The sequence below is a fragment of the Cariama cristata genome, unplaced genomic scaffold (assembly GCF_000690535.1).
Source record: "Cariama cristata isolate BGI_N322 unplaced genomic scaffold, ASM69053v1 scaffold7279, whole genome shotgun sequence".
NCBI lineage: Eukaryota > Metazoa > Chordata > Aves > Cariamiformes > Cariamidae > Cariama > Cariama cristata.
The window spans coordinates 97,051-111,255 of record NW_009634031.1 but is presented as its reverse complement, the minus strand read 5'-3'; the positions used below and the strand labels follow the sequence as shown (position 1 = coordinate 111,255).

Below are 14,205 nucleotides of genomic sequence, written 5' to 3'. Positions count from 1 at the left end.
TGTATTTTAAAGGGGCAGATCCATAAGAAAACAGAGGGAGGTCATTGCTAAAAATAGTGTTGTTTTTCTCCTGAGTAATGAAGAGACTTTTAAAAAAAAAAAAAAATAAAATTGCCTGTGAATCTCCCACTGGTGGAGACAGTGGTGAAAGAGAAAGAAGAGCTTTGCCATGCACCTGGTCGGATAAAGGCTCTTCCATGACCTGAGCCGGCATGCCGGCTGGCTGAAAGAAGAAATTGCCCTGTGTGTGTCCCCATGCCTGGGCCCTGGCGATTTTCCTCACCCTGCCAGTGGTTATGGGATTATTCCCTACGTGCAAGTGGTCTCCCTAGGGATATTTAAGTAGTTATTTCACGTGGCAGGATGTGTTTGTTTCTTTTTGCAAGTTGTACGTGACCAAACTGTATGCTTTTGCATAGAGGTGTGCATATTCCACGTAAGTTTGCTTTGCAGACCAGGGTTTATATTTAGAGAATGATGATCCTTATCTGGTCTGACTGCCTGAATAACCAAGGGCACAGGCTTACCCGTGAAACTTGCATTGGGTTCTCCTGTCCTGGGTTCAGTGTCACCTACTGGAAACTCCACTATGCCATCTACAAATTAAATTGAGGTATGCTTTAATTGAAGACAAGGTCTGAGGCTAAGTATAGGAGTTGCTGCAGAAAAGTAAGTGTTCTGTGGTACCCAGGAGGGCAGGCAAGAAGATTTAATGATCCCTCCTGCCTTGAAATCCAGAGCACTGTAATCAGTCTAATTATCTTTAAATGCAATTGGTCAGTTATATATGTATGCCCATGCTCAGGAAGGACTTATGAAAGCTTAAATATGCTACTACTCATATTTGTGACTGCAAAACAAATTTGTAAATTAAATTTCTTTTTTTTTTTAAAAACATACTCATGTCTTGGAAACTCAGGAAAATATAAATCAGCAGGCTGTTAAAGACTCTTGCCACTACCTTAGTGAGACAGGAAAAGCTGTGGCTGGAGAAATGTGCAGTATGAGTTTAAGGTGTTCAATTTTATATTCCATATAGAGCCTGGAAACAACTGAAGATTCAAAGTATATTTCATTTAAATGCTGACAATATGCCCTTGAAGATTTTATAGGGAAATTAAGTCAATTACTGTTTCTGTAATGTGATTACTGTTTTATTAGGAACACTATAATTTTAACATGTTGGTTAGTATTGATCAGAAAAATCTACGTGTGATAATATATCTGGGATAAAGTACTGTATGACTCAGCTGACTTGAATTTAACCTTCATCAGAATAAAATTTGGCAAGTATGATGAAGTCTGGCAGCCCTGGTTTCCCCATCTGTACAATGGCACCTATGTATTTTCCTGCCTACACTATTCCTTTGCAATTTATGGATAAAAAAGCAGCTTCTAACTAATACATATTTAATAGTAATCCATAAAAGTTCTCGTGATGTAAGTAATGCTACTTTTAAAATGTTAATATACTAAATTTGACATTTTTCTATTCATTTTTATAAATGCTAAATATATACTTGTATTCCGCCTTGTCTCTCTGTTCCCTAGCCATTCAAAGCTCTGCTGCTGGCATTGAAATGCTACCTTTTTTTCTGACTTCTATCATCTATGTCTGATTTGACTGTTGATATATTATTATACTTTTTTAATAGTTGGTTATTTCCTTTCTGGTTTTACTTTTTCTTATAGTCATCTACTCCGTGTTAAAAGTACAGTGGATTTGTGATAAACTAATGATAATGTTTCTTTTCTTTTGCATTCTCATTGCAGTTCCTTCCAGTTTGTAGCTCACTGTTTTGCTGCAGCTTTATGCACTGTGGGTGTTTTACATGAAACATTTGCCATGGCATCGTTTTGGCTGTGAAAACAGTGGAGTGACGACAAGTTTCACTTTGGGCTCTATAATTTTGGTGCCTAATCTTGATTGGTACCAAAATGCAATTTGGATGTATAAATCATGTTGTAGGAACTTTATGGTGTTATATGATAACGTTGATATTTTATTAAGATAACGGATGTGGGAATTCTCTCCTCAGGATGTGCATATGGTATTGGTACCACCTCATCAACAACGTATTTGGGAATGGTTTCGTTTTGTATTTATAGACTTGCATTGCCTTAGGAGAACGTAGCAATATGTAGCAGCAGGTTTAGAGGTAGTTTATCATGTATTAGTGAGCATGGAGGTAATTCCAAAGTATGGGAACATTTGGATTAAGTCTCAAGGGGTGTTCTTCACGATCTTCCTCAGGCTACTGGTAAGTTTTGTTCATAGGGCTGCAGCACATTCGCTGGGGCTGTGGGAGCCAAAGGGAAGATGGGGTACACCATATGGGATTGGGGGGGTAGCTGGGCAAGAGGGGTCAGGGACCACAGAGATCTCCACGAGTACTTCATGCTCCACCTGGAGTCGCACGGGCCTCGAATGCTACCGCGGATGGCAGGTGACACAGCTGCTCTCGTCTGCAGTTAGGGTGCAGGTTTCTGCCTGGCTTCCAGGGAGACGATTTCTCCGTCCTTTCACTCCGGTGTGTTGGAAGTAAGCTAGAAATGAATTGCCATGGCTGTATCATAAACCTCATAGCTGTCCTTTATTCAGTCAAGGTTTCTGCTGAAATTTTGAGTGAAGTTTTTGGTACTGGACTTTTTACTCTGTCATAACTATTTAATACGCATTCAGGAATGCTTAAGTATTACATTTGCTTTTGAGTGCTTGTAAACGTAAAGTAATTCCATTAGTGCTGCTTGTGACAAGTCGGTGTTGAACTAGTGGACTAAAAGAACCCTATGTGCAAATCCAAAACGCATATACAATGCAGAGGGCCACATTAATATGTGCGGAGAAGGCAGCAACATGTACAGCTATCATGATTGTGCAAAGAACTGTACATAAGCCAGCACAAAAGGAGAGTTTGGTGATAAATCTGCAGAAATTTAGCCTAGATCATCCTGTGTTTCTGAAAAGGAGGCAAATAAAACTACTGTGATGCCTTTGAGACCCAGGTATCTGTTACACTTGTATGCACAAGCAAAAGTGGTTGCTGATAAAGATTTCTTCGTCTCCCACGCGTAAAAATGGCATGAGTATTCCTTTTGACCCCACCTTGTCAATTCTGCTTAGGATGTTGGCTTTCCAGGGCTGTCTTGTATGCATTTGTCCTTTCCGAGCAATCAGGGGTCACTTGTTCAGCTGGAAATAAAGGACTTTGGGAAGTGTCACCTTTTTAGTTATTCATTGTGTCAGCATTAGCTGCTTGGTAAATATTGTCTAATGTTTATTGACCAGAAAAACTGTTGAAAAGCGTATGTAGGTACAATGTGCCTTCTCACAAAAACTATTCAAGAGACCTTTCTTTTTGATAATATTAAGTTCAGAAAATCAGCAACTAAACGTTGGAAAGAAACGCCTGTCTCATTGTATCCAACCCTCCGCCATTTCCGATGGCTTTGCCATAGACAGCTGATTTGGGAGGTTTCACTGAAAACCTATTTTTCATGCTTTCGCCATAGCACAGTGTTTCACAGTACAGCAAACATAGCTAAGCCACATGTATTTTCCTGTTGATAACCTCTGGTTTCAGGCTGCAAGATTCTGGTTGTATGGAAAGTCTGCAGGGTTTGGGTTGTGCCCACCCATCAGTGTTAAAGACAGTTCCCTCTAAGGAACGTTAATTTGTTTGGCCCTATGTAGTAACACTGAAGTCTTATCGCTTCCAATCTTGGAGTATTTCTGGGCTTTGTGCTTATCCTGAGGTTTTCTTCAGCAAAGGCTCACAGGACCTGGGTTATTTTCCTATCTCTTGCACAAAATAACAGTAGGACCTTGGGATCGTTCTGCCTTTGCTCATGAGCTGTAGGAACTGTCTTTTTGGGATGTCAACTTCCCAGGATCCAGCTGCTTTTGTGTTTATTCAGTTCCAGCTAATTTAATCTCTGTTCTCTGCCAGGCTTTTTAGGCACTGTTAAAATACAAATAATAAATAATGACAATGGAAAACAGTTTTTTTGCCTTTCTTAACAGTCATATGGGCCAGAGTTTGAGTGATTTAGTAGCAGTTATACTTCAGCTGGTTGGTAGTTGATGATGATTAAACAGAAGTATTCTTAAATTGCAATACACGGGATTGTGGTGATAATCGCCACTTTTGTTTCTGGTGACTCCTGGAAGAGGTACCTGGTGATATGACACAAGCTACTGATTCTCCTGCTTATGATCAGTCAATCTTTTTATAAATCATTATAAAATACCTTCCTAATTTTTAGGGGGTATAACTTCCCTGCATTTTTAATTCCATACTTGTAACATGGATGTTATGCAACCATGAATGGGAGTAGATGTGAGGATAAGGAAGGAAACCTTTATAATGTATAGTCCACACTAAGAAAAAAAGGCTAATTTCTTACTAAATTGTAGGTTTTGCTCTGGTTCAACAAAACACACAAGCATGTATACAACAGTGACTACATGCACAGTTCCTCTAATCTCAAGGAAGAACAAATGAAATAAACACGTTTAATGTCTGTCTTGATTTTAAGAGAGCAAGTAAATTCTTTGAAAAAGAGAACGGCTCTGTGCTTTTTAAACTGGAAATGTTTAGACTGCTCTGGACTGAGCTTTGTGCTTCTGAATTGTGTTCTGCAAGAGATGTGGTTTGGGAAATAGCTGAACAAAGTTTCAGTTGAGGCCTGTAAATGCCCTCAGTCTTGTATCCAAAGCATAAAATATCCCAATGATGCACGTGCTAGTTCATTTGTCTCTGTTTTTAATCATTTTTACCTAGAAGCATGTGCTTTCTGTGTTCAGAAGGAATGTTGTATCCCTTGAAAAATATTCTCTTCTGTTGTGTGTCCCCCCCCTCTGTCCTTACCTGTGCTGCATGGTCTGCGTAATGAACGTGTGGCGTTTCCAGATGCATGTCTATATGAGCACCAGTACATCTTAACTGGTGATAATGAGATCTCTTTCCATCCCTCCCTTTAGGTTGTGTGGAGGAAACTTGGAGATGCTGCAGGATCGTGCCCTGGAATTAGACAACACTTGTCAGGAAATCAGTATAAAGGACCTATGTAAAAGGCCCTGAGCAAGTCCCCTCTCTGATGAGGAGGAGTTTGAACTGCTGATGAGAGAGAGAGAACTGACTGTGTCCACAGCGACTTCCCAGCTGATGATGGGGTGTCTGTCTGCCCTACAAGAGACTTTGCTGGAAACTAGTCGAGGTTCTGCACAGAGGTCTTTCAGAGGAGCCGTGTTGTCAGTGTCCCCCGAATACTGCTGTTTCGGTATACTGGCTAGGGAAATGCAGCCGCCGCGTCGTCACTCCAACACACCATATTTAGAAGCACTAAGGTATTTCCATCTTAACTAAAAGATAATTGGGATTCTGCAGGAGTTACATGAAATAAGTTTTATTTTGGTTAGTTACAGTGAATCTCTAGTAAGTCTGAACGAATTTTCCGCTGGATTTAACAGAGGTTTTTCACCAGACTGGAGAGACATTGATAAACTGTGCCTTTGGTCTCCGTGGTTTTGAGAAAGTCACTTCTTAGTAACTCACAGTTCCACCTGTAAAGTATCAGTTAATGGTGCTTAGGCAATTTCCAGGTGATTTTTTTTTTTTGCTTTGGTAGAATACCTGCCTTTGGAGGTGCTAAAAGACCATAAAGTCTCCTAACCAGCCAGTAGTGTAGCATAACTACAGTACTTGTAGTGAAACACGATTTCTTTCTAAATGAAAGTAAAGATAGCTTTCTTTTTGATTCACTTTGATGCACATCTTCTGAAGACGTGTATGATGTTTGCAGCCCTTTAATGAATGGAGTACTTGGATATCAGTATTACAGGTCTCAAATCAGAATTTCCATCAGAGGTTTTTTTTGGAAAGTATTTTCCAGTTGTCAGGATGCTAATTTCTACTCTTTAATTTAGAGACATGCTGATTTATTTAACAAGAGTCTATAAGGATCTAAAAGATTGCACTGCGTTATAAAAAAAAGCTTTTCTTACCACTGTAGCGTTCTTTCAAAGAAAAAGGTGTTGTTATACTCAGAGCATGTCTTTCATTGTTATGAGGCAGAAAGCTCTTGTTCAGATTGCCTGAGATTTGACCGGACAGCGCCCTAGATGTGCTTAGTTTATTTTTATCTATGCGTATAAAATTAGTTGTGTGTATTGAATTGCAACGATAGGTATTTTGTGTATATCTAAAAGCAATGATAGTTTCATGTATGAATGTGCAACAGGCTTGTGACTGAATGCTGTTGCTTAACTTTTTACCATAGCTGAGCATCGAAAAAACTAATAAAAAGTTTAAAAAATAAGAAGTAAATAGGAATGCAACAATTCCTGGGTTTCTGGTTTGTTCTTGGTTACTAAGATTTGAGCCAAAGTCAGAACCTCTGTTTTCTCTGAGCTTGCAACATGCTGTATTCGTGGGCTATTTGCAGTGGAATGTAGCTCAGTTGCTGTACGGTCTTTTGTTATATAGGAGTATGATGTAAATCTGCTAACTGTCTTCAGAAAAAGCGTGTTAATTTGCAGCAGTGATTATATTGGTTTCTGTTATTTTTACTTGGTACCATTTGATGTAAGGCCTCTGATCCAGCATTGCTTTCTCAGGGAAAAACTCCTGTTCACTCCGTCTCCTTGAGTTGGAAATGCAGAATCCGGCCTTCCATTTTCAGTCATTGCACTCTTGCCTAATTTCTTATATATAAGCCAGCCCAAACAGTTGTCTGTTATCTTTACATCTTGTTTTCTTCCATACATATTGTTTGCATAGTTAAACTTCAATTGTTGTATTCCTATATATCTATATATCTGTATGAAAAAATGTAAAACATGTACTTGTGCCTGCAGTGTGTATGTGCAGGGGCTAATTTGAGGGACACTGGTCTTTTGACACTACACTTGTGTAAATTTTGATACTGTATTAAAACTATTTTTTTACAGTTCTGCATACGATTGGGTATCAAGTATCTGTGTTCATCTTAGCAACAGTAATAAATTATAGAATCTCACCCTTGTTTGCTCTCCTTTAATGACCGAAGCCGCGAGGTGCTTGGGCTCGCAAGCAGTTTGCTTTGAAGGAGCTCTTTGAAATGTTTCATGCTTGGTTGAGAAATGAGTTGCATGTTGTGGATTTTTGTTCACTTTCTCTCCAGGTGTCTTAAAAAAAAATCCCAGATATGTGGACTTGTTTATCTCTTTTGCACTAACCAAGGTAGCTACTCTGTGTATTTCTGTATAGACAGCAGAGTGCCATGCAGCAGCTCCCGGTTGCCACCGGCCGTGTGCCCCAGGTGCGAGGTGTTAAGTCCCCAGCTGTGCTGCAAGGGCAGCCCCAGGGCCTTTCCTCCTCTCTTCTTTCACAGTGTGGCTCTGAGGTGAGGACAGGGCAATATGGAGCTCCCGGAGCTGTTTTGCTCAGGTAAGAGACACAGGAATATTCATGGTACTGGGGGAGGCTGGTTGTGTCGGTGGCCTCCTGTGCCCACTGCATCTCTGCCCTGGGACCGGGCTCCCTCGTCCCCCCGTGGGCTGTGTGTGTTGGGGGAACATGCGGGGAAAGGGTTGCTTATTACTGCTGCTGCCAGCGAGCAGAAAATTTGCACTAAATTTTCTGGAAAAAAAACCAAACTTAGTACAATCAATATCTTGAAGATGATAAATTCTGCGGGGGCTCCTAAAAATACAGCTTACTAAGAGGAGAAAGTGGGCAGTGTGTGGAGAAGAGGGTCAGTGCTCTTGAGGGGTCTTGTAGCCTGCTGATCCGTCTCTGCGCTAATGAATAAAAATTGCTGTAGTAGTTACAGACCTTTGTCTCGTCTGTCTTGTTCTCTGCCCACATGGTTAGGCGTTTTTCAGTAAAATGTAATCACGCCGAGCCTCATGGACTCCTCATTCAGTTGTTTTTAGCATAATTTTGCTTCGGTTGAAAATTTGTACATGTTGTTACAGGGCCATTTGCAGCTTCTGAGCTGAGCATGAATGAGCTATAAAATTCACTATGCGAGTGAATTTTAAATAGTGCTTGCGTAGCAGATGTAGTGAGTGGATTTCACATTCTGGGGTGGAGAAAAGCTGCTTTGCTGAAGGGTTAGAAGGTAAAGAATGGCAGTTTGTTTTTCAGCAAGTGAAGGGTTTCAGTAGCACCGGTTCCCCAAAGGTTGCAGTTGATGGACATGTTTATGAACACGGCATGAAGCCAGTGTGCCCTTTTTAATGTTTTGGGCACAGCCAGCCCAAACAGCCTCTGTGGCGTGGGGACGGCACCCGGCCGTGTGCTGCCCCGAACCTCTCAAAGACCAAATGCCCCACAGGCTTTCTGTGTTGCTGTCAGGTACCTCCCCACCAAATACCACTCTTGCCAGGGCACTGGTTCATTTAATTCTTTATGTGTGGTTTTTTTTTTTAAGTAGGTCCCAGGGTGGTGTGAATTCTTTATACTGATCTCACCAGTTTGACACAGAAGAAAGTGGCTGGCTCAGCCAATTTTTTTTCCCCACTTTCACAGGGCGGGGGGGGAAAATCTTGATGAGATTGTTCTTTATTTTGAATTCCTGCAGAACGGACTAGCAGGTGCTGTTGCCAGGTATATAATGCCAAGTCCTCTTTGATCTCCACACTTGTGTTTTCCAGGCTTGGGTGAATCATGTACACAGGGACCCCAGCCGTGAACATCCCCGAAGTCAGCAAGTAGCTCTGTGACTCTAGTTGTTCAAAAACCTGAAGGTCAGAACAGCTGACTCGATAGCAGCTCTGCCTGGATTTAAGAAATAGAGGTTCTGCATTATTTAATCAGCCAGCAAACAGGCATTTGCTGGGCTGCCTCATGGTTGTGGTACTTTCTAGCACATGTAGTCAGGTCCAGAGGTGAATCATGAGATGGCTTTTGCCACAGCTGGCAACTCACATCTGAGATATATGCAGTATTGGGAGCAAGGGGGAAAGAGAAACTGCAAAAGGAGGAAAGAGCAAATAATCTTCTGTCTAGTAACGACTCCTCTTTGTTTGCTTGTTTGTTTGTTTAAAGAACATCTCTCCCCTCCTCCTTGGTGACTCCACACTTTTCATGGTTTTTGTTTTTTGGTTTTTTTTAATCCCAGAAATAGCATGGTGTGGCTGAGATTTTCAATATGTGGAAGAGAAACTTTAGTTGTTAGGAAAAGCCAAATACTGGGGCCACTTCACAAAAAGACCAGAGAGGAGGGGAAGGCTTAGTAAGGCTACATGGGATGCTCCTGGGCACTCCTGCTCACTTTGGTGGTAAGGTCAAGCAACCCAAAAATGGTAGTGTGAATGAAAATTTTGTAATACTCTTACATAAATAACAATATTATAATGTTTTAAAAACTTAAGAGATAACAGGGACTAGAGACATGAACCTTCCTTGAATCTTTCTTAACTGAGAAAGCTCAGACACTTTCATGGGAGTAATTAGAAAACTGAGAGATATTCATGGACGATAATGAAAAATAAATAAAACCATGGCATCTTCTGATATTGTTATGAGGCCTTAGCTGGCCATGCTGGAATCGGGCTCTGGGTAGCTCCAGCCTTGTCCAAGCATTAGCAGTTCTCCTGCTACCGGCTGGTGGGGAAGGACCCCAGGGATTTCATTACATGCTTCTTTCTGAAACAGCTTCCTAAACACCTGGTTGACAAAAAAGTGCCAAAATAATAATAATGAATTTTTTAATATGTTTGTTAGAACACGATAATTACTCTCCAATTGAATAAGAACTTGTTACAATTATCTCTGCAATGCAGTGGCTATGGCCCTGAAGTTTGAAGTTTCTTTGGTGGGTTTTTCCCCACTACTGTGAATAGGTTGAAGTAAATTTTTAAAACTTTATATTTTATTTATAAGTCTTCAGATGAAAAACTAAAGGAAAAAATAACATTGGGAACCCATCCCCAGACTCTGGAAACTAAGAGGACAAAGGGAAGGGGGATGGGGACCTGTCTTGCCAGGATCCAGGCTGCAGGTGAATCTTCTGCAGTGTTTAGCTGACTAGTGGTACAACCCACGAGCTATGCAACTCACCTGTGTGTATGGCAACCAGAGGCCTGAGAGAAAGGCTGTGTGAGAAAGAAGGTGGTTTAACGTTTTCACATGTGATTTTTCTTTTTTTTTTTCTTTTTTTTTTTTTTTTTCTTCCACTGTTGCTCTTGATAAATGCCAGGGGACAAGGTTAGCCCATGAGCAGTAGTGTTCCCTGGGCCTGAACACCTCAGCTGTAGAGCAGGCGGGGGTTGATGGCATGTTTTTTTCAAGAAGCTTTCGAAGTCTCTAGTGATACAAGGACATCTTGGCTCAGGCGAGTGCGCTGAGCCATGTTAAACTGTAGCATCACTTATGGCTTATGCGTAAAGGTCAGAGAGTGAAAGGGAAACACTCTCTTGGATTTTGAGGTGGCCTTTCAAAATAGGATCTGGTTTGTTGTCAGAGTGGTGGGAATTGGCCTGAACATCAGTCTGTGGCATGGGGCTGTCGAGCCACTCTGTTTTCACAGGCGTTAGACTTCATAAGAGAGGAAATACACAACCTAAAAATATGTTATTTTTCTCCCCCTGCTGAAGGGGAAGTGTGCACAGACTGCTGCATGTGCCCATTTAGAAAGCCCCAGAGCCCACCCTACACAACCTTGAAAATCCCAGGAAAAGCACACCATGAAACATGGAAATGTTTCCATGGGAACTGTTCCTCTACTACTGCTAATAAAACGGACCTATACACAAATGGTAACAGGTCCCAATTTCTGCACCAAACTACAAACGGTGAATGCTACAAAGGGAACTGGTAAAGAGCAGAAGTGTAAATCCACAAAACTGCTACGTTAGGGACGTGTGCCTCCACAAAAAACCACAAACATATAAAGAAAGTCCTTGGGGGAAAAAAAAGAAGATCATTTTAATTAAGGCACATCCAGCCAACATAAACCCAATGGATTGTGTGAAATCAGGTTTGTTCTTCTGATACGCAGCAGGAAACCCTGTAGCAGATCAAATATGTTCAGGGAGGCTGTCTTGCTAATTGCTGCTCCTAGCTGAGCCAAAGCAAACTATTTAGACAAAGGAGAGAATTCACTTTTTATTTAGTATTAATTATGAAATAGCATGTCTGGATGGGCTTCACAATAACACTACATTTCCTGGGGAAAAAAAAAAAAAAAGTAGTTCTAATCCTGTGAAATAATTGGAGAATTAACCCCTTGCTTCAGGCTGGAACCTCAACATGTGCCTACAATTAAGTGCAAGATGAACGATGTCTTGAATAAGGCCTTTCCTTCAATCACAGCAGATTCTGAAACTCATTTTAAAGCCTTCTTTAGAAGCATTCTTGTATGTTCTTACCTTACACTGATGCTAAAGCAATGCATTCTTTTGTTTCTGCTGTGACTTTCACGCTTCCTCTTGTTTTTTATTTTCTAGGCCTGTTGTTATGGCCATTTTGCAGCATCCCTTTGGTTTCTCACTAAAGATTCTAGAGTTTTACACTGGGTATTTTGAGGCTTGGATGCATCGCTTGCCTACTCTCACTTTGTGCTGCAGACAGCCTACCAAACGTTGACTAGAGGTTTTATTTTCCTTGTATGCTTTTTCTCCTGCAGCACGCCAGTGGTGTCTCAGAGCAGCTTAGCTGAATATTAGCATTCATAGCCATGGACAAATAAAACCAAAGTGGCAGGGAAGAAGTTGTGATACTGAATGCCAGGAGTGAATTCTTCTCGGACTTGGTTAGCCACCTTCCTTCCACAGTTGGGCAGCAGGACTGGAGTCACTGATGTTCAGGCCAGGTAGTCATGTGGCCCAATAGAAAAGGGGAGCGATGATGAACTTAGAAGTATGTGCGGCCACGTTTGTAGGAAGTGGATGAAAAGATGGAGTAGGACTTGGCTGGGGTTGAAGGCTGCTTTTTACCGTTGTGTAACAGGTCCTAGTGATTGCTCTGGTTTAGCTTTCTTTTACATCAAGCTTTGAGTATGTGTAACTGCAAAAACGGCTTCTTGGAGGCCTTCTGCTCTGGGAAGTGCCATCTAGAAAGACAACTCTTCCATAGGATGGGAAGAAATCTTCTTTCCAAGGGAACAAGCTATCACAAATAGCATGAGGATCTCTAAATTGCAAACTTTGTGGTTCAGTTTCTGTCTCGCTGAACCACAATCCCCTCTGCCCTTGCTTAGCTGCCTCCCGGCAGCCCCATCCACCAGCTCCCTGCAGAAATGTTAGTCTGTTGGTGCGCACTGCGCCTCGCTGGCAGGACTGCTCGCAGCCTTAAATGGCCAACAGGTCTCTAGGGCTGGAAGGAGAGCATGTGGTAGATGCCTTTTAATACTGAAAACACTTAAAAAAACCCCAACAAACAAGTCAGCATAGCTATTGAGCCTTTCACAATGATGCATGAATTAAGAGCTGCTACCGAACTTATGCACAGTATAGTAAGAGAATAGTGTATGTTACTAGTTTCCTAGTTGTTAGGATCAATACGTAGCATGGTACAGCCTCCCTTTTGCTCAGGTGCTTACACATGCTCTGTGCGTATGTGCACACCAGGCTTTACCTGAAGGTCACTGAAGCAAACAGGACTTAGGTTAGCTTATGGCCTGGTGGGTGGTGCAGTTAGAGGGTGTTGCAGATGGGGTCTTGCACTCTTCTGAGAAAAGACTGGTCTCTGCTATAACGCCCAAAAGGTAGCATATTTCTCCTGGTAAGGCTCCCAACAGTTTCTCAGCGTTCCTGATGGGGGTACTGGTACCAAACAGTTAAAAGGAGAATCCAAAGCAAAAAGATCTGTGACCAAACTGATTATTTATATCTTTGCGTTAGGTGGCATCTGAATTTGTGATTTCAAAGTAAAACATGCTCCTTTGGGATGGTCTGCTCCCCACAGACTGGTAGAGCACCTCATGTCCAGATCAGGTAACCTGCAGCTAAGAGGTCTCCAAAGCTTCTTCATTTATTCACAGTAATTGAATTATGTGTACATGTTAAACAAAACAAAAGATTTTGCCTCCCAGAGATTAATTATAGCTATAAATTTTTGTTAAAATGTTCATCTTAATTGTTTTGCTAATAACTTTAAAAGCGGGGAGAAAAGGTAAAATAATGATGAGTGATTAAACCTTGTCTCCATAAATCCCATTAATAACATTAGGGGAAAAATGAAATAGATGTTGAAGGCGGTATACTCCGAGATGGCTTCACTTGAAGGGCAAAGCTACATAATTAGCACATTACTGTTTGTCTCTGTGCAGCAAAACATCCATTCTGTATCCAAAGGTGCCACAGACCATCAAGAAGGACCAGCAGTCCCTGTAGTTCAGGTGCACCCTTGCTGCGTCCCATGGGGACAGCCTGGCCAGCTTGTCCGCAGACTGAGGGCTCGATGTGGCCAAGCGGAGCTGCCAGCATCCTTTGCCAGCTTGGAAAGGGCCATTTGGGGTTGATGCACCGCATATGTTTTGCAGCCATGTGCATAGCTGGGCAGACAGGGAGAAAGGCAGGAAGGCACCAATACATTTCTGTAATCATAAATTATGCCATACGTTACCTGGAGTTCAGTCTCTAAATTCTGCGTTGACCCCAATAGCATGTGGCTGTAATTAAGCTGTCTGCCAGAGCGGGTCTGCCTGCAGATTACACATCGGGGCCTGACTGCATGTGAGAGCAGAGGAAAGGGGTCAGGCACCTGAGGACCTTGACAAGCCGCTTGTGAACAGACAAGCTGTTACCACAATTTAATCAGGCTTTGGGAAACATGCTGAAACAATTCATAACAAGTGAAGACGATAGGCGTGGCCTGCAATCATCTGCAGGGGAAGCTGTTGCCGTTGGCCGTGGCATGTGCCAGCGAGGAGCTTGTGTGGACCAGACTCTTGGGCTAGACCATAGCAGATGTGCAGGGTCCATCCCTGTGCGTTGGTCGCCCCTTACCAACTGCAGTGTTGCTCTGTGTTTCATCCTGTTGGATCATCCTCATCGTGAAAGAGTTTTCCTTATATCTGCCTAGAATTTCCTGCATTCCCATTTGTCCATCATCCTTTCACTGGGCACCTCTGGGGAGAGGCACACGCCTTCTGCTCCATCCCCAGGCCATCCTGGAGGCCTCTATGGACTTGTTCCAGTACGTCCATATCCATCTGGGATGTCCAAAACTGGACCCAGTGCTCCAGATGTCTCACCAGTGCTAAGTAGAGGGG

General features: G+C 42.1%; 1 protein-coding gene across 1 annotated transcript in view; it reads left to right on the top strand.

Moving 5' to 3' along the window:
- The window catches only part of CCDC85A (coiled-coil domain containing 85A), a gene marked incomplete at its 5' end in the record, with an annotated part of 77,614 nt that extends 72,540 nt beyond the window's left edge, over positions 1 to 5,074 (top strand). Inside the window, one exon of the mRNA XM_009707009.1 lies at positions 4,985 to 5,074. Coding sequence (XP_009705311.1) covers positions 4,985 to 5,074 — 90 coding nt within the window. The remainder of the gene's footprint in view (positions 1 to 4,984) is intronic.
- Positions 5,075 to 14,205: the final 9,131 nt, after the last annotated feature.